This window comes from Patella vulgata, chromosome 9, assembly GCF_932274485.2.
Source record: "Patella vulgata chromosome 9, xgPatVulg1.2, whole genome shotgun sequence".
NCBI lineage: Eukaryota > Metazoa > Mollusca > Gastropoda > Patellidae > Patella > Patella vulgata.
In genome coordinates this window covers 21,277,988-21,305,209 of record NC_065887.2, presented here as the reverse complement: position 1 = coordinate 21,305,209, position 27,222 = coordinate 21,277,988, and the positions used below count along the sequence as shown (strand labels likewise).

The window sequence follows — 27,222 nt, the reverse complement described above, 5'->3', positions numbered from 1 at the left end:
TCTATTTCAATAAATTATTCTTTATTAATTTACTAAACAATATAATAATCATGATAGTACAGATTCTATCTAACAATTATTTCATTTGACAGAACATCGAAATCCATTCAATCATATATGTATATTAAGTAACTTTATTCATATAATTTTTAATGTTTTTGATTCCTAGAATTAGATGTATTTCATTCACAATATAAATTTAAGTTTTTAAGTACAATAAAATGGCACAAAAATCTTGAAAATCTATTAAGGCCATCTTTAATATGCTACCATCTGACATATAAAAACATTGTAATAATTCTCGTGTTTTGAAACCGTACCAAATTTATCTGACACGGTTAATGAAGGAATGATGTATGGGATGAGGGTGAACATATTTGATTAAATTTAATGTTAAGTTCAAGCCAAAGAAACATTACATGTATATACAGCTTGAACCAAAAATACTAGAAAATAGATTAAGTCCTACTTGTACACAAGTGTAATTTTATGTTTTGGCATAAAATTGAACGATGAATTAAAATAAATAACTACTAATTTTTCTTTCATTCTATGAGACAGATAACACTCACATACTTCACACATACTTGTATATAGCAGACATACAGTGTACCCACACTCTACATGTTTGGATGGAGCTGACATACAGTGTACCCACACTCTACATGTTTGGATGGAGCTGACATACAGTGTACCCACACTCTACATGTTTGGATGGAGCTGACATACAGTGTACCCACACTCTACATGTTTGGATTTAGCTGACATACAGTGTACCCACACTCTACATGTTGGGTTGGTGATCAGCAGATCCTTCTATTTACATCAATCACTATTTCCTTACATGTTCGTAATTGAGAAATAATCCTGGATGTAATCGACAGAAATTCTACTAAAATCACACAACTTTACATTTGGTAAACAAAGGAATTTATTTGTGGCGGCTGTAATGGTAAACAATAGATGCCAATTACAACTTCAACTACCACTGTATAAAAGTCATTTTTTTTAAAAAAAAAAGAAACAAAAATGCTTTAATTTGCCAATAATGTGAAACAACCATGGTATACACAGTAGAATATGGGCATAGTAACAACATCTCAGATTCTCACATTCATTCAATTATACAGTGTAAAATTAAAACAACCCTTTCTACAAATTCTAAATAAAATCATCACTTTACTGAAGTGATGCCTCATATAATTAATGATCTTTACAATATATACATCTTATTTATACATTTATTTAATGATATTTACAAGAAAATTACATTCTTGATAAGACTTACTTTATATTTTTATTTAAATTCTTAGTTTTCAGCTGTATGTGATAAATCAATATGGAATTCATTTCATATACATTGTATTTACATGTACATCAATAATCAGTATAGAGAGCATTGCGGTTTAAAATCCACTCAACGATAATTAGAGATATGACAAGTAGATTTTAATTCAAAAAATTGGCCTGAGAGCAGACAAAATCGTAGAGGCATAACATTTTTAATTCAATTTCTATCCACATGAAGTTGTCTACATTTTTCAGTCTACATACAGTATCAAGTTCACGCATTAAATCTAATTTTATAGAGAAAATATTTTAACAGAGTCACAGAAATAAAGTCTGTGTACGTATCAAATTTAATTAAGCGCCAAAATATAGAGGAATGGTGTATTTACCCTGTCTCAAAATTTCAGCTTAAAATATTGAGTCGTCTGGACGTGAATGTCAAAACCGCTTATAAGATATTGGTCAATTTTTTCGTTGGGTGACCTGATAATCTATTTCCATTCCTTTAGAGGTCTATACAGTGCTTGACTCATGTGCTGTACTTGATAACGAAAGGTAAATTTCACCTACACGTTATTTTTATATAATAAAAGTTTAGTTTTATCCAGACACAGTATAATACAGATTGGAACACCTCTCTCAATTTCTAGATGAAGATGGAGGGGTTTAAGTTGTTTGAAAATGTATCACCTATATTGAATTAGTTGCTTGGCCGTAAGGTAGAGGATTTTAAGGGCTTTTAACACAAAATTAAGCAGTTGTATTCTCCAAAATATAATTGAGATTGGCCCTTCAAGTAGAATTATGAATGAGCCAATTATTAATTTTAAAATATTATAATTCTTAAAATCCAAATCTACTTGATTCACATTTTAAACTGAACATGACTACCACAAAATAAAACACTTAACATGTAGCAAAAAGGCAGATCAGCACTATACAAAAAATCTACATGAAAGCAAAACTTTTCTTTATATGAAGTAACTGCTGCTTCTATATTTATATCTCAATACACTTCTCTGCACAACCTAAAACTGTCCTGTATGTTACAACCACATTCCACATATCATAGGTTTTAAATGTCATGGTCTGAACATCGTTAACTTGTCCATTGATACGTAACGATAAAAGTAACAGAATTTAACAAGTATGAGCGTACTGAAGTGAGGACCAGGAACCGAGCATGATCTCATTGCAGCCACAGGAAGCATGACATCATTGCAGTCATCTTGGAATTGTGATGTCAGTTCTTGTCTAGTATGATGAAGTACAATGTAAAAATCTTCATTACTCTTTGGATAATTTATGACAAAGTCTGTATGACTTAAATACATTGCAAAAATGTATATTTGTTACTCTTCAGCACTTCTGTTTTAAATTTCCGGGCATCACTTTATGAAATGCATAATCATTGTGTACGTGGAGTTGACATTTTTATAACTTAAATAGACAACTTTTTTAACATTGTTACTCCTGGAACATTCACATATACAATGTAACACACTATTAATCCTCACCATATTGTAGCGGATTCGTTATAATTCACGTTTAAAACAATACCCCACACTATATATACACACAACATTTATATCACAACCACTTGTCACTATTAACATATACTGTTACTCTCGGTATTGTTATTGTTCATTATAATTGTTATATTGTTACTGTTATTGTTTTCCTGTGGTGTATTGGATGGTGTGTGTATGTTTATATTGTTATTGTTCACCGTGTTGTTATTGTTCGTGCTCACATCATTTGAAAAATTGTCTATCTTTAAAGGCTCTGATTTTTCAGTTTTAAGAATGTCTGTTGGTGCAATTTTTATCTTTTCATCATTCAATTTTTCTGCTTTTGCTAAAAGAGATCCAAGTGTTTTCTTCACACGCAACATTGGAAGACGAGCTTTTGGATTCTGTGCCCAGCATTCTTTCATTAATTTAGCCATATGCATTAAAATCTGTAAATATAGAGAAAGACCATTAAACATACATTATGCAAGAGATAAATCTGCCTATTGCGGGTCTTTCTTTAGGCCTGAAATGTTATATAAACTATTAATTAGACATTTATTAACAAAACAAGACCATAATCAACTCTCGATGACATCGGATACTTGAGATTTTAACTAGATTAGAACGGTTTGCCATTTAAAAATTTAATTTAAATATGGAAAAGTGAGGCTAAGTCTTGAATATACCAGTGCCCTGGTTACCACATTGCACACATCTTGTCAAAACTACAAACAGTGTCAACTTGGCTCAGAATGAAGTACAGTAACTTGAATGAAATTTTCATTATTTTCATTTTTCAATATCAATTTTAGAGCTATTATAGCAGGATAATGTATTAATGTATCTTTAAGAGATTGACACTCATAGGTTGCTAGGAAACGAAACATACACCCACAGCAGTTAAAGCGTCTGAGCGGTCAACAAGGGTTGTCGCATATTTATTCATTTGTATATAATTTGGGGCACTTTTTCACTACAAGACAATTTCATACAGATCAGATTATTATTTTCATCGTTTGAGGGTTCACACGGTCAAAACATCAAACATTTATAACTTTAATTAGAATAAAGTAATTTGATTGAAATTTACAATATAGCCATTTCTCATTATCTATTTCTAAACTAGTATAGCAAAAAATGGCCATCTCTTTATCTAATTCTTACATAATGCATCTTTAAATATGGGTGAATATAAAAATTGTAAATAATAGCGAAGCAGATGATGGATTAAATTCCATTTAAATATATTTCAATTACCTCATCTGAAGCCCATCTATTGGGTATACTCGGTCTTTGATGATCTGTGACAATCACTTTTTTCATATCTTCATAACTAGGATCACTGGGCACCATATCCCAGTAGGGTATGTGATATTCTTCGGCAAAACCTGAAAAATTCACATATCTTATATAAGCTTCACAATTTAATTTAATTCTTACTTTTCCCACCATTTCACAAAAGCAGATACCGGTATCCATTCAGAACAATTTTATTATCTGTCACTACACTATACATGTACAATAAAGTTATAGTTGTTGCATAGAGAAACCTCAGACTTCTGAATATGGCTTATAAAGTGAGATCATATTTCTTATCAAATCTTACCCATACTACAGAATCATGTTCCAGTACATGTAATTACTCCTTTCATGTTTGACGTACAAATGAATTTTATCATTAGGCAAATGTTATAAAGACAACTGTCTTTAAGATGTTATACACATACATGTAGTAGTGTACGAGTACATGTTGGATCAAGCTGATTAAAATACAGATCTATATTTCCTTTCATTTTTTTATACTTTCGAAGGCCTCCACTACATGAAGATCTGACCGGTTATAGGGGGGGGAGGGGGGTTGCCTGGTGTCATACGAGCAACTTTTGTCCCGACGTCATACATTTGGTTAACTAATCAGGATTATTTTCCAAGTAGCTGTTCGGAAATACGACTTTTGCCTTGTTTTGTTTTTGAATATCTACCCACTTGACTCAACAGACCATTTGATTGGCTAATCTCTCTCATCACCGAAAATGCAGGTTATTTAACAACTTTTCCAGATCCTGGTGTAGTGAAGACAAGTAAAACAAAAATTTGAACTATAAAAAAACTAAACGAGATAAGATCTGTGTTTTAATCAGATTGATGTTGGATATTTCTCAACTTCAGAAAACCAGATATAAAACACTACCTACATAATCAGATTGTGTACTCACCTCCTGTTACACAACGTCTGCTAATCTCCCATAAAACTAAACCAAACGCATAAACATCCACACATTTAAAGGAATCAAAGAAATGTGGATTTAAAGTTTCCTCCAATAGTTCTGGTGCCATGTAACGTTTGGTTCCTACTTTATTATTATGTCCAAAATCCAATTTATTGTCTTCTTGTGTGTGGGTTACGGCAAGTCCTAAATCACCAATGCAGGCTTCTCCGTTCGCTTTGACCAAAATATTTTTTGATTTAATGTCTCTATGGGCTATGGCAGGTTTTCCATGGTTACCAACTATCTCGGTATGAAGGTGGACGAGGCCAGCTGCGGCAGTAAGGGCTAGTGTTACCATTTGTTCATGATTAAGAATATGGTTAATAAGGTAATCGTAAAGAGATCCATTATGATGATAATGAGTTATCAACCAAAGTTGTGTGCAAGAATTACGTGAGGTCATGTCTGAAGCATAATAGCCAAGGATGTTTTCATGTCGCAGTAAACAAGTATTGTAGATTTGCGTTTCTCTGGACCAACTGGCCTCGTCACGTGATGAGAATATTTTAACGGCTACATTTTCATCATGGTAACAACCCTTCCATACTTCTCCATATCTCCCTTTACCTACAAAAATCAAAGAAAAATATTATACACTGCACTGAAATTATATATAATGGTTGATGCCTAATATCTACAGTAGTTATTATTTGGGTACTATTTTCATTATACTACCCATTTTGCGTTCAGCCTGATTCATTTGGCAATCATTTGACACATGCCAAAAGGTTTATTATCCTGTAAATATTACACAGCAAAGATGCTGACCTCACACTCCTCATAAAAATTGATAGCTAGTTTTCAGTTCCCGCAAAAAAATAGCATGGTTATTGGTTATTTCTAAGCTTAATACTAAGCGGAAAAAGCATCCTTGTGCTGCTGATTATTTAGAATCAATACTTTTAAACTCCTGGGACAAGTTATCATTCTAAGAAATTTCTTAACCATCAATGTCTGTGTGCAGCGTCGAACTGGAGATCATGGATGTCAATGACTTGTTGTTGTATGATCATAGAAGAGTCAATGTGTACAACTTATCAGCGATTGCCAGGCAAGATATGCCCACATTTTTCAAGAAAAAGATAGAAAACAAGATAAAAATAAAAGCGATTTTTTCGTAAAATCACGGGCCATAATCTAGGAAGTTATGGCCTGAAATGCACGAATATCGAGAGGGACTGATATAAAGATATATTCTAAGTTTCATCAAAATTGGATAAAAATTGTGACTTCTTGAGGGTCCACAACCTTGATATACCATATTTTTTACACTATTTGCGAAAAAGGGGCGACCATTTTGTCCCACAGTTTTGGCCCGATTTGCACGAAATTCGAACTCAACAAACAATATGGTGTAACAGTGAATGTTTTTTTAAATTGGATAATAATTGTGTCTTCTAGAGTGACCACAAGCTAAAAGCATATTTTTCGTACAATCAGGGGCCATATTTTAGGTAGTTACGATCCAATATGTGTGAATATTGAAAGGAATCAAAATAATATGAGATCTTCGTCCCACAAAAACAAAGAAAACAAATTCAGCCATTTTTTCTTTATCAGCAGCTGTCAAAAAGATTGGTTATTCGAGATCGAAGGAATTCCCTCTAGTCTAGTTGCTGTATACCGAAAATGACCTAAACGACATTCCGCGACATTCGAAAAAAATCTGAATACTATTTTTAGATCAACGAAGGTCAGGGATACCCTTCCTGTGACTGACTATCCTGACCTACGCTCGTATCAGACGAAGTGAACGTTTCTTTCTATTGATGATTTATGTTTTTAGGGGTAAAGGAAACAGGTACTAAAGTATCACATAGAAATAATTTGGAAAGTTAGTGCGAATCTTAGACATGGCAATGCCATTAAAGTTACAATTTCATATTTTCTAAGAAAGTCAAAACATAATCATTTCTATGTCTTTTGCTCAATAGGTTGTCAACCCACTATTATACAATCATAGGCGTCATTCTCACACTTAAAACTCATTTACACCGGAAATAATAACACAATTACCTCCCTTGTTTTCTATTCTCCACCATGGAGTAGTTATCTTCAAACGTTGGAATTTGAAGATGAAAATGATATTTTTGCCAATTTCTCAACTGGCAATAGTGAATTATAGGATTAATAGGATTATTCTTTAACAAGGTAGGACTGTTTATAGATACCATCTATTTTAAGGCTTTATTTTAATAAATTTTAAAAATATAACTTAAAAATATGAAATTGCAACTTTAAGTATACCTATTACTGATGCTGTAGATTAAGTTTGTACCTATTACAGATGCTGTTGATTACATGTAAGTATATACCTACCTATTAATGATGATGTTGATTAAGTGTGTACCTATTACTGATGCTGTTGATCAAGTGTGTACCTATTACTGATGCTGTAAAGTGTGTACCCATTACCGAGCTGGTGTTGTTTAAGTGTTACCCAAGTAAGTTCATGCTCATTAAAAAGCACACAGAAATTACAGAAATTAGCTTACCTATGCAATCATGAAGTCGGACTTGTCTAGCTACAGTCTGCTGGACCAAAAATGGTAGACCAGAACCACTTCCTGATGTACACGATTGTTCTAATATTTCTTGAAGAGTACTCTCCCCTACTTGGGTTGCTCGTATGCCATCTTCTTCTTCCAGGAGACTTCTCTCACGCTGAAAGAGTTCATCCATTCGTCGTTTGTGGAGGCATCGACAAGCAACAACGATGATTGGAATTAGTATGGCTACTATTATTATAGGAATAATAACAGCTAATATCAATGGCAGATGGGTAACAAGAACATCAGGCGAAGAATACGTCTCTGCAAGTAAAATACAACTTTTACAATGACTGAAAGCAACAGTAACAAACAACTTGGTTTAAAAATTAGCGATGATACATGAAATAGGAACAAGGCGACACTAAAGAACTCCACTATAATTCAATTTGAATGGAGGGGCATATTGAAACTTACATATAGAAAGTTACCAGTGTATTTGAACAATTTACCGTCAATTTTTTATAATCAATGATGATTAATTTCAAACATACCATCTCTTTTTCTGGGTGTAGGTGCTAGAGTGGCTGTCATGTCTTCATTACACCAGTTTCCTTGACAGCATCGTACAGCACCAACATGATTTTTACTGTGACATGACATCTTACTGCTGTCATCACGGCCAAAACAGCCTTTACTCTCTTGTATCCTTCCATCAGCCTTTGTCTTTGCAGAATAACACTGAAACGATTATATAGAACAATAAATAACTTGGCAAACAGAAAATAATTTGAGCTGCCACAAGATTTTTTCTCAGTGATCAAAAGTCATAACCCTGTCAAATCTACCGGAAATCGTTGAAAATCAATGGGTTGCTATGTTTCATGACAGTCTGTATCATTCGTTTGATAACTTTATCCCTAGAACATTGGCATCATACACTAACATACACTGTATTTGTACATGGTAATAAATTATTGGATATCATTCATTTTGCCTGATTCCTAGTTTGGAGGGGGTCATGGTGGCTAAGTGGGTAAGACGCTGGCTCGCTAGTCTGGAGGTCAGGTGTTCGATCCCTGCATTGGTCCGATAAAGTTCATCCTGATTTTCCGGCATGGTTCCCCCTTGTCAGTGATGCAGGACGGAGGGCCTGACAAGGACAGCTGTCTAGTTGTTTGGATAGGATGTGCACGTAAAAGATCCCTCGACAGTTGGAATTCGACCGTAGTGCCGCTGTCCGGGCAAAATTGTATGGCACACTGTATGGCATATGCCCGTCTTCATTAGCCCAGTTCGGAGCAGAACAGTAGGATGTTAAACCCCATTTTATTTCTTTTCCTAGTTTGGAGTTCCAAGTACATTAGTTACATGTAACTCTTGATTCATTATATATAGAGGATACAGTATACTGTCAACTGGCTGAAGAAGAGTTTGTTGTGTGTTTTGTGCACAAGGTTCAATTTGAAACACATGATACCACTTTACAATTGGTGGTAAATTCATGTGCAGGAATTATATTCCTGTATAAGTCAAAACTTACTTCTATGTTAGTTTCACAGTAATCTAATTCATCACATTTATGTATCGGTAAACATCTACATTTAAATAACACCAAACTTGTATTAAAATCTTGAGACAGAAGTGGAAAACCTGAAAATATAAAAATATTGATTAGGATTATGAGAGAGAGAAATGGGGTTTAACGTCCACTGGACAAAAACTAGGTAATTTCGGGACTAACACATGGTTTAATTTTTATTTCAATAATTCAATTGCCAGTAGGGGTCTTTAGCAGTGGGAGGAAACCGGAGGACCTGGAGAAAACCCACGAGGTTGGACAGGCGACCCTACTCCTTGCCACGTACAACCGGGGATTCGAAACCACGCCAGTTGACTCAATGACAGACTTTATGGTACAGCGTGCACGTGCTTGATTAGGATTATGTGGTGGTAACAATTAGTACTACTGGTAATAGTAACAATGGTAAAGACTACCTACATGATTCGCTGTGTCCGCTCTGTCACATATGTTTGACAGTTACATGTACCTCTAATACATTAGTATCCATGTTTCGTAACACGTCATAGAAATTTATTGAAACTGACCAATTAAATAGGTATCGCCAATGCTGTATGTAATATATGTACGTGACACTATAGTTGGAACGTTCTGATTGCATATAAATATGGGCCCTTATTCGCAAAAACTTACTGATGGTTACCATAACATATAATAATACAAGGCGTCTTTGATTTAGGCCAAAATAAAGAGTTAAATTGGGTTGATCTGATGTGTTATTTTGAATGATTAAACATGCATTATGCAAGAGCTAAATCTGCCTATTGCAGGTCTTTCTTTAGGCCTGAAATGTTATCTAAACTATTAATTAGACATTAATTAACTGATCCAGGCCTTAATCAACTCTCGATGGCATCAGATTTCTCCGATATTAAATAGATTAGAATGGTTCAGCGATACTTTGATTTAATCAAGTGGTTGAAATTATTGCACACGTCTGTCAAACCTTCAAAGGCTAATATCTTCGCTTGCAATAGAGTAATTTGAATGAAATTTTCAAATAATTATTCATTTTACATCATCTACTTTAAAACTATTATAGCAAGAATGGCTTGTTCTTTATCTAAATCTTACATAATGTATCTTTATGTTTTGTTTTGAACTTTTAGTTTGAATATTGGCCAGATTGTTTAATAATTTTAGCTTGAACTTTAATTGGCTACTGTGTCAACACAAAATCGATTCTATCTCAACACAGAGTTTAAGTACAGACATAAAATTTGCATCAAATACAGAGTGTCATCCCACAAAAACAAATCAACATGCTAAATGAAATGAACTTTTTTTTTTAATTGATTTCAATTACAATTTATTGTCACTTTTGACAAAGCAGTTATAGAAAGGTTGAGAAAATATCGGTGGATGAGTAATAGTTCTTGACTTATTAATGTACAGTATGTTTAACATGTACATGTGTAAGGTACATGTACATGTATGTCAAGAAAGAAATCTCTACGAAGATTCTCAAAAACCTTTACAAAACGTTAAATACTCCACAAAACCTAGCTGAATCATTTCAGACTCTATTCTGTAAGTCATCAAACTCAATGACCATCAAAAAACCAAGGAATTGAATCATTTAATTTTGATTAAATGAATAGCATCATAATATATATGTATAACATTCTCAATATTATCTACATGAGTTAAATAGTATTATTCAGGGTAAAGAATGTAAATAATTATCTAGAGATAAGAGGAAGCGCTTAATACTGGTACTGGGAGTCATATATATCTACCATTGTTTATTTAAAGTCAACAAGAGATATTTTAATTTGTTTATCTACTGTCCATGTGTTAAATTTCAGATCTATAAGCAGGTTGATTTCACCCCAGGAGAAAGTTTATTCAGACCATCGTTAAATCTGGAACAAATTTCCATAATGATCTCCCTCTAGCAGACTGTGTTTACATTAGGCCTTACTAAAAACACTCATATACTCCTTTATCTTTGGTAATATTAATCTTTGAAAACTTATACAAAATCTCATCAAAATCATTCGTTTTCAAACATATGATAAGCATCATCATCTATAAATACTATTTTCATATTTCTTTATTAAATATAAATTTCATGTCAACACTTCTATAAAAGGGTATTGTTTTCACATGTATATGACATGGGTATTACAGGCAGAAAATAGGTTGGATTTAGAAAGAGAATTGATGACCTCAATGTTGAAAAAGATTCAATATATTGATTTTTGTTCTGTCTTGCAACAAGTCCATAAATTAAGTTGATTAAATGTCAGTCACGAGTTAGTGATGAAAGTTACGCTTAACAAACAAACATCCGAAATGCTATTCAAATGGCAAGTGGAATAATAATTAAGTTTTTTTAATTTAATGGAAAAAAAGAGACTTATTAACAAGATTGGAATAAACAATCTAAAAGTACATCATTTTTTAATGCTCGTACATGTATATGATATAATTTAGATGTAGGTATTTATTATAGTTGGCCTAACAGACTGTTACTGCTCCTGCCAATTTCTCTGTAGGAATCCTCGCTATAATACAACTAATATACATCCACATATACTGGTGAACAGCTGTCAGTCTTCCCTTATATCACGATTTTTAAACAATATTTCTCAAAAACTTTTGTTTATTTATATGAAATTTACTGCAGATTTATTTCTGTTTTATTAAGACTTAAAACTGTACTTGAAACTTTAAACAAAGTTTAATGCATTTACATCCCACCCCATCAACATGTGTGTATGTACCTACAGTTATTTTCTTTCTGATTGTACTCAGAGCTTTAATTGAAAATGAACAAAGACTTTACGGTTTTGTAAAATAAATGTATTGTGTCTTTTCCTCTTGTGAATTTAGACAACATATACAAGCTTTAAAAGATCTGATAATAATTGGGAGATGCATATATTCAAGGATCATAATTTTGGAAATTATCAATGAAAATTGGTGAATATCACAAAGATTGAATAGAACAATAACTAGAACTCTGAAGGAGTACTGACATGTTTCGGTATGTCAGGTCATGGCTTGTCACAACAATCAAGTTACACCATGCACTACTGAGTATAGTAAGATCCAATACCTATAAAAGTGGAAAAACCTGTCATTTTGAACTCTTTAAACCGTAAGTAAACAAAATCAAAATTCAAGAATTGGCTCTCTATGAATTGTTATTTTCCAGCGTGGTTCCCCCTCATCAGTGATGCAGAACGGAGGGACTGACAAGTACAGCTGTCTAGTCGTTCGGCTGGGACAAAAAACTGAGGTCCCGTTTACACATAGACGTGCACGAAAAAGATCCCTTGACAGATGGAATTCAAAATAAGAGTAGGCCGTAGTGCCGCTGTCCGGGCAAAATTTCTCGCATAGCACACTGTATGGCATATGCCTGTCTTCATTAGCCCAGTTTGGAGCAGAACAGTAGGACGTTAAACCCAATTTCATTGCCATTTGGTTTAGGTTCAAAACAAAAGGAAGTTTTCGAAAATCGGAATCAAAATGGAGACTGAATATTGATTTGAAGGTTTTTTGTAAAATCAAATATGGAGCCCCAAACGGTTAAAAATATTATGGAACAAGATCTCTAAAAATGAAAGATAATATCTGGGGCTAACACCACCATATGTCATTTTTAGTCCATTTTTAATATGGAGAAAACTATTCATGTTCGGGAAATAACGGAAGGCCACGGTAATTTCCAGAAGCAGCCAAAAAAGTTATTAACATGCCATTTTGAAGGCATCAATGCGTTCTGTATTCCTGCAAAGTTTCAACTTGATACCTCAAATACTAACGGAGATACATGTACGCGAAAACTTTCGCAAATCTTTGATGATAGAACTAATCCGCCGAACTTTCAAATTTTGAAAAACTGTCCGTCAAAGCCCCTATAGGAAGATGGAGATGCGTTGAGAAATAAACGCAATATGGGCAATCTGCGATTATTTTTTGTCCCATCCGTTAAACACTTTCTGTTTGTCAAAAATGACCCAATTTTCATTTCATAAATAGGTCCACGGAGGCCAACCACACTTACGTTGGCAGAATGTTTGCACCATGTACAGTTTTTGCTGCAAACTCTTGACTAAAAACACTTAAAGAAACAATACATGTTTTGACTACATAATGATAATTTTGAAATTTTGGATGGGCTATTACACTGAAATTTTATTGCTGGGAGGTTAAGATATTTGATCGATTTTAAATTTGTTTGTACCTGCATATGTTTGTAAGTCTATACAGTGTATCTGTCCTTTAGTCTGTGATATACATGTATAGAGCCTTTAATCTACTAAACAATGTAAAATTTTGCTAGGTTGTCACTTTAAGCATTAAGCTGTTAACGATCTACAGGCATAAAGATCTGTTTCATGTCAAAATGAATAACTGATAATCACTTTGAAATCCTAGATCTAAGTTAATATATAAATATACACCGTGATCAGATATTAACAATATTATGAAGTTAGCACTTAATTGAAAGATATATGGATAGCCTATAGTTTGTAATATAAATATCTCTACAGCTGGTAAAGTTATTTTATTGCTAGGAAAATACATCACTTTCTGTCGGACAGATGTTAAGTGGACTTTATAACTGTATTCTCGCTAACACCTGAATTAACACTAGTTAGTTAATTAGTCTTTCATGGATCACACCCAATTTGAACATGTCTATTATTCAATGTAAACAGGTAATGGTGCACAGTTCTGGATAATTCAATTGTACGCCAAATGATATACCTGATGTACAAGTTCATATTATTAATGATTTCTGATCGTGATCACGCATTAACACACAATGCAATTATATGCACTAACATCAATAATCATTTATTAAACGCTATTCTGCAATCATTATGGCATAAATTTTACTTTGGTTAATTTGTATTAGAGTGAAATAATATATTGTACATTTCTACATGTTAGTCCAGATGTATTAATGTATGATATACATGTAACACGATGAAATAACACTTTCATTCTACAAAGATATTGACAGTATAAAATAAAAGTTACCATACAACATTTAACATGTATGGTAGGAATGTCTCATAAAATGACATAAAGAAACCTTAAACCCATACTAGATAAATAGTTTATATATAAAGTATTCTACGATTTCTCACAAAGTTAGAACTCCTATTTCTACCTTGCTTGCTTTATCTGTGATGTTTGCTTGCCATGTGGGTGCTAAGTTAAGTGGCATGATCGTATCCACACCCCTTGCACAGCTGGTCTTCGTACTCGCACAAACTAACTTGATTTAAACACAGGTGAAGCGACTACCCTTCCCGTCTCGAGTCTGGACTATAAAAAACTCAAAGAACGTAATATAATCTAAATTTGTCTGTCTCATCTTATCTCTGGCAGAGACATTACCGCCATTGTAATTTATTTGTATGTCCTTATATGAAATGCTTATTTAAAGAGAAAGAGAGAAATGGGGTTTAACATCCACTCGACACAAACTAGGTCATTTCGGGACTAACATGGTTCAATTTTATTTCAATAATTCGCTTGCGCATAGGGGTCTTTAGTAGTGGGAGGAAACTGGAGGACCCAGAGAAAACCCACGAGGTTGGACAGGTGACCCTTCACCTTGTCTTATTTAAAGAAAAACATCATTTCCAAACACATATAACAATAGAAAAGATCAAAAATGTGGTTTTGAAAAAGCACAATAGTGTGCAATTCCACTTATTTTGTTTTAATGTTATATTTGTAATGGTTAAAATGGTTGGTCTGTGCCTGTATTCCAATCTTAGTGCAAAAGCGGTTTGTCTGAATTAACTTCCAACCTACCCTATTATCTGTAACATGTATATATAAAGAGTTGTTTTCCGAAATGCAATTGATGCAATCTGAAATGACTTTTTTTAAAATTCTTAATGTATCAGACATAAATGTACATGTATTTTAAGTAGTCTTTATTTGATATTTAATTTTATTTTTTAGACTTTGGTATTTACTGATGTTAATCCAGTATTAGAAAAGAATTGTTCATATATACCCGGTTAAAAGGGCATTTTGACTTTGGTACATCTTCATTGTTGGAGAAGGTAAAAGTCATATGTGCCCCAAAAAACGATTCAGAACCTAGATTGTACAATTGACCAATCTGTGAATAAAGCTCTTAACATAATAATTACCCTAAAAAATTTATTATTTTATCTGAGATTATAAATCATCAAATATAGATACATGTATTTTATTAGTGATCATGGACTTCACGTATTTCAATATGAAACTGTAGACAGGAACATTGTTAAGACAACCGCATTCAGACGAGTTAATAGTTTAAAGTAGCTAAGTCTCTTAACTCAATATCATCAAAAATCTTCGACATTGGAAACACAAATTATTTGTCAATTCAAATCAACATTGGTATTGTGATCTTACGGGGAAAGATGGGCTTCTGATATCCAATATTCAAGACAAAACAAACATTTTACCATTGGTACACAAATCGTGTACCACAATGCGTTTCAGCGCCATTTGGAACAAGGGACTCAAAGAACGAGGCTAGACATATTCCACACGTCATGTCAAATGGTGACGCTATATACTTATCTGGAGAGCATGCGGAATAAATACCATCGGTTTAGACTGGAATAACCAGACGCTAATGATTGAAATTCAATTGAGACTTCTGGCTTATTTCGCCAAACATAACTGATTAGAAATTACAGCAAAACAGAAATGATTGAATGTAAATCAGTTTATGTACATTCATATTACATTATCATATGTGTTGCTACCCATTTGTGTCAATTTCTAGATCCCAGATATTAGCGATTTAGCTCCTTTAAGGTGGAATTAATAAAATCAGATTTTTCAATAAATCAGTCCAAGCAGTGGTTGATACATGTAATTGACATGTATCATAAACAAGTACATCTATTTATTCATATCTACTTTTTAATTTCGAGGATTTATTCGTATTAAAACATGTTGTCTGCCAAATATCCTACAGTATTGAACCACCAATGAATGGGTGAATCATACACAAACACAATATAATTCACAACATGTCGAAAAACACACATTAGACATGTTCATATATGCATGGTCGTCGTTTCGCGGACTATTAAAATAATATCAGTGTACATCGAGACACCGATCAATAAAATTATATTGGATTTTCTCCTGTCAGTAATTCAGCATGACACCTAGAGCAACATTCAACAGGGGAATTTTTTTTTTCTGTACTTTTCAGATAGTAGCATATAAAACATCACAAAGAACTTCTCATTCGACTTCAATTCTACTTTCTTGAAACATTTCTATACGCTGTATTGGTCTCACCTCAAAAGCAACTCTGACAGTGAATACAAATTTGCTGAGGATCAATCAGGGTTCAGAAAACTTCATTTAATTCTTATCTAATGTCATGGATAGCTAACTTACCAAGTACAATGCGATTAGAGCCTCTTGTTGTCCTAAAAAATCTCACTACTGGTAATGAAAATGAAAATCTACTAAATCCTGATCAACTGGTCTTTTGATTTACACATACATGTACATGTAAGAAAAAATTGGACAGAGTTTTTAAATTTATCTGTGATAACCCAGAACAGACTGGCCATTCATTATTAATGTAATAGAATTGATTATTTTGTAATATTGTCTTTGTAAACGCCAAAAGCTGTGGTCAAAATTACTAAGACCACAAGGTTTGACAGAGATTCAAGTGACCTTTTTTCCTTATTACTATTAACTACAAATATGTCTATAGTTCAGTGCTTGCATTTAGTACATGTACCTGTAATGATGCAGAAAATAGTTTGAGAAATAGTCTACATATATTATATCAACATCACTAAGCTGCAGTCAACCTAATTTTATTCATCCATTTTCTCAGAATGCTACAACCCAGCAATGTGATTGCTAAGACTGACCTCTACATATAGTCTTAATCCCACAATCTAACAAGTAACAATTTTGTTTACTAAATGTACATTTAAATAGTAATTTCTATTTGTACATCATGTCTGCGATTTGAAATCTTAGCAAATAAAATAGCTTTTATATCATCTTAGAAGTAGGAATCTAGATTGAAATAAACTAAAAATAAACACTCCTGTCCATCACATTTGATGTATCAAATAAACTTTGAATGAACAAAGACAATGAAACAAAATGTGAATCCTTGTAAGAGCCTCGTTATTTTTAAACGGAGACAGTCTTTTGGGTTTTTTGGGTCTTATTGCGATTAGATATTGGTTTGTAGATATATATATATAGAGGTATAAGCCTTAGAAGGCCATAGAAATTATATTTGAATGAGTCGCTCCTACTGAGAGGCTTTTAATAAAATTCTATACATGATATTCACACATTATTGACATACTAGCAGTAGGTGTGAAATCGCTTTACAGAGCTGTAATCTATTAAATATGTTCTTTTTATTATTAATTTCTAAAGAATGAAGAAAGCGTTATTGTTGTTTTCTTATAGACGAAGAACGTTTATTAGAGAGTTTTAGACAGACACCTGTTTATCTTAGTGAAAATATCTTCTCACAAACTGATATAAATCTTATGCTCTACCACTCTCTTTACAATGTATGTACAGTAAAATATTGAATTATTAGTCTGATACCTTGCGTCTCTCTGTCACCAAATTACTTGTCATTAATTCTAAGTGTTTTGTTATTAGCAACATTCTCCACTACTCAATAAACAATGTATATATTAATAAATCAATCAATTGTACGCACTAATATAACTGATCTTACAAACACATCTCAATTACATGTAATTAAAGAATACTTGTATCAAGTATTGGCAAATTATATGCACTAATATGTCTGATCTTAAAAGAACTTAATTTTACAAAAGCATCTCAAGATCTCGAGTAATTAAAAAATACTTTTATGAAGTATTGGCAGATTCATAGATTTCATTTCTCCATTACCAGAAGTGTGTGTGTTTGTGTTGGGGGGGGGGGGGGAGAGAGAAGGGTAGACATATTTTTTGTCATGATACCGGTACATGTACATACTTAGTCATGATACCAATGTACATACTTTGTCATGATACTGACATATTTTATCATGATACTGATATATTTTGTCATGATACTGATTACTGACATACATGTACATGTACAGTATATGTATTTTGTCATGATACATACATATTTTGTTATTTTGTCATTATAAGTTTCTATTATAGAACAATTGGTGTATTGTGATAATGTTAATGAAGATGGTCAAATTGTTAAGAATCTTCTGGGGCCCTGCAAATACAGAGGTAACAGAGATATACATATACATATCAACTTCACTATACCTCTTAGCACTGTGTGCTGGTAATTGAGCACTGACAGAAGAAGATGGATTACTTTCTTTGCAGTAAATTTACCATCACAAAACTTTCTTTCCAAAAATCAACAAAATTTGACATTTGTGAAAAGAAGCTGACTGTTTTTGTATTAATAATATCTGTTGCTGACAAAATTGTATTTATGTATTGTCATATGGTTGAAATCCAACTACATGAGTTGATAATAAAAACAACATAGAGGAGACTAAGTATGAAATGTCATGGTAGTACAGGTGTAATCTGGGATATCTTTTAGAACAAGAACATACCAGGTGGGGAATAATCATTTCTATTTTGTATACTGACATGTTAATGAGCCAGAACACTCACATGAACCCCAATCTTATTATAACATAATACATTACCATTTTATGAAATACTAGCAGGATACCCGGCTTCGCTCGGGGGTCATAACTCCGAAACCGGAAGTGGTAGACTAACACCACCTGGTCTATGTTACTCCCCGGTCCGAGCTACCCCTATACCCCAAATTTCAGACTCGGGCAGATGTAGCCGCCAACCCCGAACAGACAGACTTCGCTCGGGGATCATAACTCCGAAACCGGAAGTGGTAGACTAACGCCAGCTGGCCTATGTTACTCCCCGGTCCGAGGTAACCTTATACCCCAAATTTCAGACTCGGGGCAGACCTAGTGTAGCCGCCAACCCCGAACAGACAGAAAGACAGACAGACAAACAAACGACAGTCACAAATATATATATAGATTACAAGATTATATAAGATTTAGATAAAGAGTGGATCGGGCTAATAGTTCAAAAATAGGTACAGTGTAACAAAAAATTAAACATACATTATGCAAGAGCTAAATCTGTCTATTGCAGGTCTTTCTTTAGGCCTGAAATGTTATCTAAATTATTAATTAGACATTAATTAACTTATCCAGACCATAATCAACTCTCCATGGCATCGCTAGCCTGCGATCGTAAGTGGATTGTGAGCCAATTTACTGCATAACTTTCCTTCTCGATTTAACGATTAAATGGATAATCAAGACTATGCTGTTTATCGTACTGACTTTAGTAATGATGACCGAGGCTAGGCAGAAATTTCATTCGTTTAGTTCTCGGTTCATAGTGGATCAATCTGAATGAAATTTTCAGCAAATTGCCTTTACATTTTCTAGTTTTTAACTATTATAGTGAGAACTGCCAACTCGTTATCGAATCTCCCATAATGTATCTTTAATATACTGGAAATTTAATTCAAATTACTTTATTCTGAGTAAAGTTATGAGTGTTAATAAGTTTTTAAAATATTTTCTCGATTTGTCAAGTACCATTGCTACGATAATAAACAAAGTCTCAATTATTCGTTTTTAATTTAAATTATTAAATGACGATTGTGGGTTAATCCATTTAAAATCACTAGCTATCCAATGGGCTAAAGCGATGATTAATGTAAATAAATGTGTAATGATTTATATATCATTGAAAGCCGAAAGAAAGATCTTCAATAGGCAGATTTGGCTCGAACATACAGTACATGTAATGTATCTTTAACATCAACATAAAGTAATGAATATTTCTGTGTTTGATCAATATCAAATTTTTATTTAATGCATCTATTAATACTTACATGTATTGCGACCTCACTTTATTTTATTTGAAAAATAGAAAATATTTAAGTGTTTGATCAATATCAAATTTTTATTTAATTCATCTATTCCTCACTTATACAAGTGGATTCTTGGATTTTAAGTCTAAAATAATGGCATAAACAGTCATATGTCTGGAAAAAATTTAATTACACGGAATATGTGAATTTCGCTTTATGATCTTAACTTATTTTTAATCACTTATCAATAAAATATGGTTTTCTGCTTGGGCTGTTTTTCACATGACTAAACACAAAACCAGCAGATACATGCCGCCTCCGGCTGTCTGGCTTTCACATCAACATATTTGGATGAGAGTCAACAGAGAATTTCATACTTAGGCCTACATGTAGCCGTCTGTTCGGTTTACAAATAATACTAATTGGGGGCCAGATACATCAAAGTGCTTTTATGCTGATGATGTTCTACATGTAACTGACGAACAATAAAAGTTTTTTTTACTCTTACATGTATATCAGATTTATATATAGATTTATATACATGTATATCACTATGCATTTTTCTTATATTTTTTTTACAGCACAAGTTTATTTCAGACTAATTTTGGTTAACTGGTTATTTAGCAATGGAGTTATGAAAATAATTAGGATGCACTTTAGCATAATTTACGAATTTTGCATCATCAGCTTTTTGGGTAGAATTTGTTCATACAGTTCCCAAAACAATATAAAACAAAAGCTGCATGTATCCTTCAGTAAATTGTAGTCCTACATGTACATGCCTCGTAGTTTTCAATTTCTGTACTATATTGCCCATAAGTTTCGATTTCTGCACTATAATCCCCATAGTTTTCGATTTCTACACTAGATAAAAAAAATGGACAGACAGATCTGACAAACACACACATTGACAAAAGCTGTTGTTCCATAAAGTTTTGCAAAATATTGAATAGATTTTGAGAAAAGTAGCCCACCCCTAACTTGTATCAGAGAAAACCAAAAAAAATTAAACAACAAAAGGCACCACTTTAAAAATACTTGATTGTTGTATGTAGAAAGTTTTGAAAAGAAAAACTGGGTGGTTCATAACACCCACCTCCAGATCAGAAACAATATAAAAGTAAACAAGCCATTTATCTTTTTGAAAAGTATCAAGCAATCAAACTGATTATCTACACTTAGTCTAAGCAGAAAATGTTCATGATCGAACCCAGTCAAGGTTTTGAAGTACCTGGTAGTGAAACTCTACACTAAGTTTCATCACTCTCCATAAGTTAGAATCAAAGTTATCTTGTCCCAAAGCATTGACCAATTGCTTTGCTCTGCTTAGCTTTAGCAAAAAATGCTAATCATTGAACTCAGTTAAGACATTCACATAATGAACATCTACACCAAGTTTAAACATTCTACCTCAATTAAAAGCAGATTTGTTATGTTCTAAAATCTTGACCAATCAAATTCCTTATCGCTACATGTACATGTACTTAGCCGAAGCAGAAAATTCTCATTATCGAACTGAGTCAAGGTACTGATATACTCTGAGTTTCATCACTCTCACCCAATAAAAACCATAGTTACATGTATAATTGCTTATCTCTACTTAGCATTAGTTGAAAATTCGCATGATAGAACGCTTATCAATGCATTCATCGAATAGACACCCACACCAAGTTTTAACATTCTACCTTGAGCAATTAGGATAGTTATTGTGTTCCAAAGTCTCGACCAATCAGTTTAAAGTCCAAAATCCGGTATCTGCAGATGATATAAACAATCCCCTTAATTAATGTTGATATTTGGATTTGTTTTCTTAATCAAATATTAAATAATCAATTTGAGTACATCTTATTGTGGGATGTATATTAATGTGTGAAAAATTATACTTTGGCAGAAAAGTAGGGATCAGTGACGTTCACAAACAAAGTACTGGTACTGATTGTCATAAACCGAATACTGAACTGTACAAAATCTAACCTCAAGTGCTTTTAAAACTCCTGTAGTCAGATGCCATAAACTAGGTGTAAATGGTATATATTAAAACTTGTAAAACTACCTTGTAGTTGTAGCTGATCAGCAATGGTCTTATTGTTTACTAGTTTAATGACCACACACAGTCACACTTAATACTTCAATTACAATACATGTAACTCCTTATTACAGACAGTGTTCAGAAAATTTACTGAAATGGTCATTACTTTTAAAACCTTTTATTTATAGATCTGGTTGAATTGACACAAAGAATAAAGATGTCAATTTATACAGTGGAATTACTTAGATTAATCTTGGATCAAACAGGGTGTTAGGGTGTTAAGGAGTTAATGAGACAAATTTGCTTAAACAAAGATTCTTATTCCTTATGAATAAACTACAGGTTCCACCATTGTTCAGGTACATTTAGGCCTACTTTCTTGGTTATTTAATGTCATATCAACAATAGATTTTGGTCGAATTATGACAAATTATTTCAATTGCTTTATGACAAAATCAGGAAAAGAAAATTATTGTGTTTGGTCTGGGCGATCGTTTTTTTTTATGAGAATATTACATTGAGCTAATCCATTTTAATTCATCCTAATGTATTTTTAGTTGAATATACATGTATTCAGCTAATCCATTTTAATTCATCCTAATGTATCTTTAGTTGAATATATTTAGCTAATCCATTTTAATTCATCCTTATGTATCTTTAGTTGAATATATTTAAGTATGTTTTTGATAAACTGGAGTTAATGGAGGAGGTCAATTTGAGTGAGTAGTAAGAAAGAAAATCTCTGCATGGATTGTGATGGTTGTTGACATACGGCTGGCCTTTAGATCTACATGATAAACCAGTCTTCACATCAGTATTATATAGTATATATCACATAAGCAATAGGAGGTCTACATAGTAAATATTGAACTGTGAAATATTACTTATTTTCCTACACAATAATCTTGTTATTTTCATCTTGAAAAGAAGGGTCATAAACTTGTATTACCCAGCTAATAAAATACTTTCCTAAATGAACTGGAGTGACACTACTGTAGGGTATAGTAATATTTTCCACAACAATATTGGGTCATTTTGTGGTAAACAAATCTAGGTACATGTATGTATTAGATCAATACTGACAGAAATCATTATGCTTGTATACTAAAATGGAGAATGCTTTTCTTTTTTTTTAATTACGGTGATGTCATTGCAGCTCACAGTAAATTAAAATGAAATTACTCCCCTACACATTTTTATAGTTATTTTGAGGGTGGCTGGGGACCAGGGGAGAGTTCCAGCATTATTATTTTTAGCATTTTCACATACAATGTACATGTAAACTTGTATTCAAGTGACATACATTGATTGGAAGATGTAATTATACATCTGCTCTCACAATATGGATATCCAGACTTATAAATTGGAAATTGTGTTGAAAACAATGCCACAAAATGAAATCAAGTGTGATCAAAAAATAAAGAGAAATACATTGCAATATAAACAGGCAGTATTTGATGCCTATTGTTGTGTGCACAACATTCGATAAGTAAATCACAGAAAGACCTCTGGAAAGATAAATGTATATATCAGCATTTGAACAGTGTATACATGTACATGGGAAGCTTAAATGTATAAATTAATAGAGCAAATGTAGACATTTTCTCCCCATATAAAGAATAATACATTGAAAGTACTTAAATATGCATTATGCAAGAGCTAAATCTGCCTATTGCAGGCCTTTCTTTAGGCCTTAAATGTTATCTAATTAATTTGCCAAGATCATTTGTAATCAAATCTAGGTGCCATCGGATGCCTGGGACGTTTATTGGATTTGAATACGTTTTACGGTGGATGAAATAACCGTAAAAATGGGTAATCGCGACGTTGTTTATTATCGTAACAATGGTAGTAATGACGATCGAGGCTAACCTAAAATTAGGTTCAGAGTGAAGAAATTTTCAGTATATTCTCTTCTCATTATCTACATTTTAACTATCATAGCGAGAACTGTCAGCTCTGTATCTAATCTTACAAAATGCCATTTTAACTAATGAAAAATACTCTACACTCTCCCCCATCCATTCACTTGATTTGATACATTTGTTGATGATTGCTTGCGTTGTATGTGTATTTTGTGTATTGTGCACAGGTTTCTCTTACAGGATCTGTTTGCCAGTGTTTGCGTGTGGTGCGGTCCTCCTGCACTTACTAGTATAAGATGTACATAATTTAATACCGATATGTATACAAAATCATCCAAAGACATGTACATGTATTATACATTGCATACAATTAATGTGCTATAAATCAATTCTCATTATAAGTACATGTATACAATATACATGTAGTCACAGTTTGCCAAATTCATACAATATGATGTAACCTGTACATGGATATCCTATAGAATAGTAACTGTTGTTTATTTTATAAAATTTACATATTGTAAGGAGAACTGTATACTGATATCCAGGGCTTGCCACGAGACGCGAGCAACTGCTCGCGCTCGCGTAAATCTACATTTACGCGAGCGGTTCGTTGCTCGCGCAAAATTTTAAGAAAACCCAGTAAAAATAATCAAAATATTGACAAGTTTATTGCCGAAACTAACCCAACAATGTCAATAACGTCATAAATTCGTCTGTCAAACTGAGATTCACCCAGCTGCACGCGGCATTTCCTCCTGAAATTTGATTGGGTAATAAAGTTACTCGCAACTTGTGTTACTAAAAATACACTTTAGACCTGAACGTCATGACTGGTTTTCCCACGAACACCAGTAACAAACACGTGATAATCGAGTCTAAAGTAAAGAATGTTTACATCCGGCATTTGGCATTCACGCTAAATGAACACGTTTCAAACTAATATTTATCGGTATTTCCTATTTTATCAGAACTTCGGTTTTTATTCCATTGTGCAGTCGTATAATTTTCAATCTAAGCGTAATAATGGCCAAAGGCAACCTGATTGCCCTATCCACATTTATTTCGTGGGGTGAAGAAATCCATACGGAAATTGGTTTTAATAAAGAAGAGTACGTATGACTGTCAAAAACAGAAAGCGATGGTCACACATGTTCACTGCAAACTTTGTGCCAGGAATAGCAATTTTTTTATGATTTTAAATTGAAACAATGTTACAAAACGTGTGCTCACGCAAACAACATTTTGCGTGAGCAATTTTTATTGCTCGCCTTGCTCGCCCAAACCTAAATTTGCGTGAGCAGTCATCTGCTCGCCATCAATTTATTCGTGGCCAGCCCTGATATCTATGTGGCTAACAAAGTTATATGTTTTATGTCATGCTGATGGGCTTCATTACAAAAATACAAAGGTAACAAATACTGTAAGAATTACAGTTTAATCAATGGCATATCAATGCATGCATATTGCATTATACATTCAATGGATCAATCACACTTTTGGATCAATAAATTATGAGACATTAACAGTGTCAACAAATTTATATTTTCCATTAATATTGATTTATTCCTACTTTTGATCCTATTCAATTAATAGGTTTACATAAAAGCGGCTCTTTGCCTACTGTTTGATTTGTCATGATTTTTATTAGCCTATACCGTTACATGTACAGAGATCCTCAAATTAGATTGTATGGAAATTTTTATTCAATTCACCTCCGAGATGTTGACTTTTTAACTATCAATTTACGAGTTGAACAAACTATTCAGTTGATTTTGTTGATAACAAGGCAAGTCTTAGGCTAATGTAACATAGGTTGTTAATTATCGGTACTTTAAAATCGAGACTATGTCTCATTTATCTATTTTATAGTTAAACTCTTAAATGGCCGCAGTGTTCTAATCTTCTTAAAAATGGAGGCATCCATGGCCCAAAAAGTTGATTCTGTCATGTTAATAAATGTTTACATGTAAATAATAAATTTCATAACATTTGAAGCCAGAAAAAAAAACGGCAATAGGCAGATTCAGCTCTTACATAATGCATCTTTAATCCATATGTACCCGTCTTCATTAGCCCAGAAAAATAGGACATTAAACCCTGTTTATTTTTTTATTTTTTCACAAATATGTATTACTTGTAAATTAACCATTCAAGCATACTGACACTTAATTACATGTAGAATAGACTTTAATCAAATTCATGGTATGAACAAAGATATGTTTAACCAAACAGTAAACCAAGTCATTCAAACCGAAGATGTGTTTATCATTTGACAAACCTGTCACGTTTGATAAGATTTGCAGTCATTATGATTATGTATGTAACCTATTTTAGATAAGTGTGTTCTTGGTGTAAAAGACCATTGCTTTAAACAGAATTTGTGATTTTATTCTAATAGTAATAAACGTTATATGAACCTGGTAATGCCCCAAAACCTGGCACGCAGGTGAATAAATATACATCTCCCAAAGGTACAACAGACGGGCACATTTCTCTTAAAATTAGCCTGTTCCGATTTATATTTCCTCAGATAAATGCAAATGCCATTCTGTGTAAACCATGCTAAATATATTAAACTGTAAGTTGTGTTATACTTGGTTTTCTTTTCATTTATTTACTCTTAATACGAACAAGCCCCACTACGATTGTCAGAGAAGACCTACTATGTTACACATTTCTATACATTGTACCATATGATAACAAGACAGTCTGAACGGCGCCTCAACGGCGACAAATGTCCAGCGGTGATTTTTAATCGTCATCTTCATTATCCAACTCAAAAATTATGAAGGAATCGTGTACATAGCAGTTATAAATCTCCGTGTAAAAAATCAAAACTCTTACTCACCATATAATGTAGAAATTATGGCTAAAACACAACACAACACGCTTAAGCAAGACATTCTGCCGCCATTACTATGTTCAACTTCAATAACACAGAGTATGGCCTGGCTTTGACCTCATGAATATTGATGAGATAAGTGAGTGAGCCAGTCGACAAACAGCAATGGCTGAAAAGAAATGATTTTCTATTGAATGACATACCGTGCTTAGAAGTGAAGTATGCTCAAAGACCAATGCATTGAAATGCAGCGTGTTTGTGAAGTAGGGAAAAAAAGAGTGCGAATTGTTTGACAATTGTCTGAAGGCGATAGGCGCTTGAGAACAAACGTGAAAATGTCCACAAAAATGTTCTATTAAGATATATTTTCCCCGACATCCCTTTAGACTGAAACTAATTGTTACCATTCCCATTCCTATTGATCACGAAGAACCAAACAATTTATTCACAA

General features: G+C 33.1%; 1 protein-coding gene across 1 annotated transcript; it reads right to left on the bottom strand.

Annotated features, from left to right (window-relative positions):
• On the bottom strand, positions 1-26,894 carry LOC126831742 (activin receptor type-1). Its single transcript, XM_050562394.2, has 7 exons — positions 26,778-26,894; positions 9,107-9,216; positions 8,118-8,304; positions 7,570-7,887; positions 5,021-5,641; positions 4,062-4,192; positions 1-3,250 (listed from the first exon to the last, which is right to left on the bottom strand). Exons 1-7 carry the CDS (start codon positions 26,830-26,832, stop codon positions 2,900-2,902), a joined length of 1,773 nt encoding a protein of 590 aa, XP_050418351.2. The 5' UTR covers positions 26,833-26,894; the 3' UTR covers positions 1-2,899.
• Between the last annotated feature and the right edge of the window lie 328 nt (positions 26,895-27,222).

What these genes read in the sequence shown, in the direction of transcription:
- LOC126831742 (XM_050562394.2), bottom strand. Translation starts at nt 26,832, where the DNA reads ATGTCTTGCTTAAGCGTGTTGTGTTGTGTTTTAGCCATAATTTCTACA. An exon ending in TACACCCAGAAAAAGAGATG is followed by an intron (nt 7,888 to 8,117) that starts GTATGTTTGAAA and finishes TTTTACTTGCAG; the next exon opens with AGACGTATTCTTCGCCTGAT. An exon ending in CAGACGTTGTGTAACAGGAG is followed by an intron (nt 4,193 to 5,020) that starts GTGAGTACACAA and finishes TGAATTTTTCAG; the next exon opens with GTTTTGCCGAAGAATATCAC.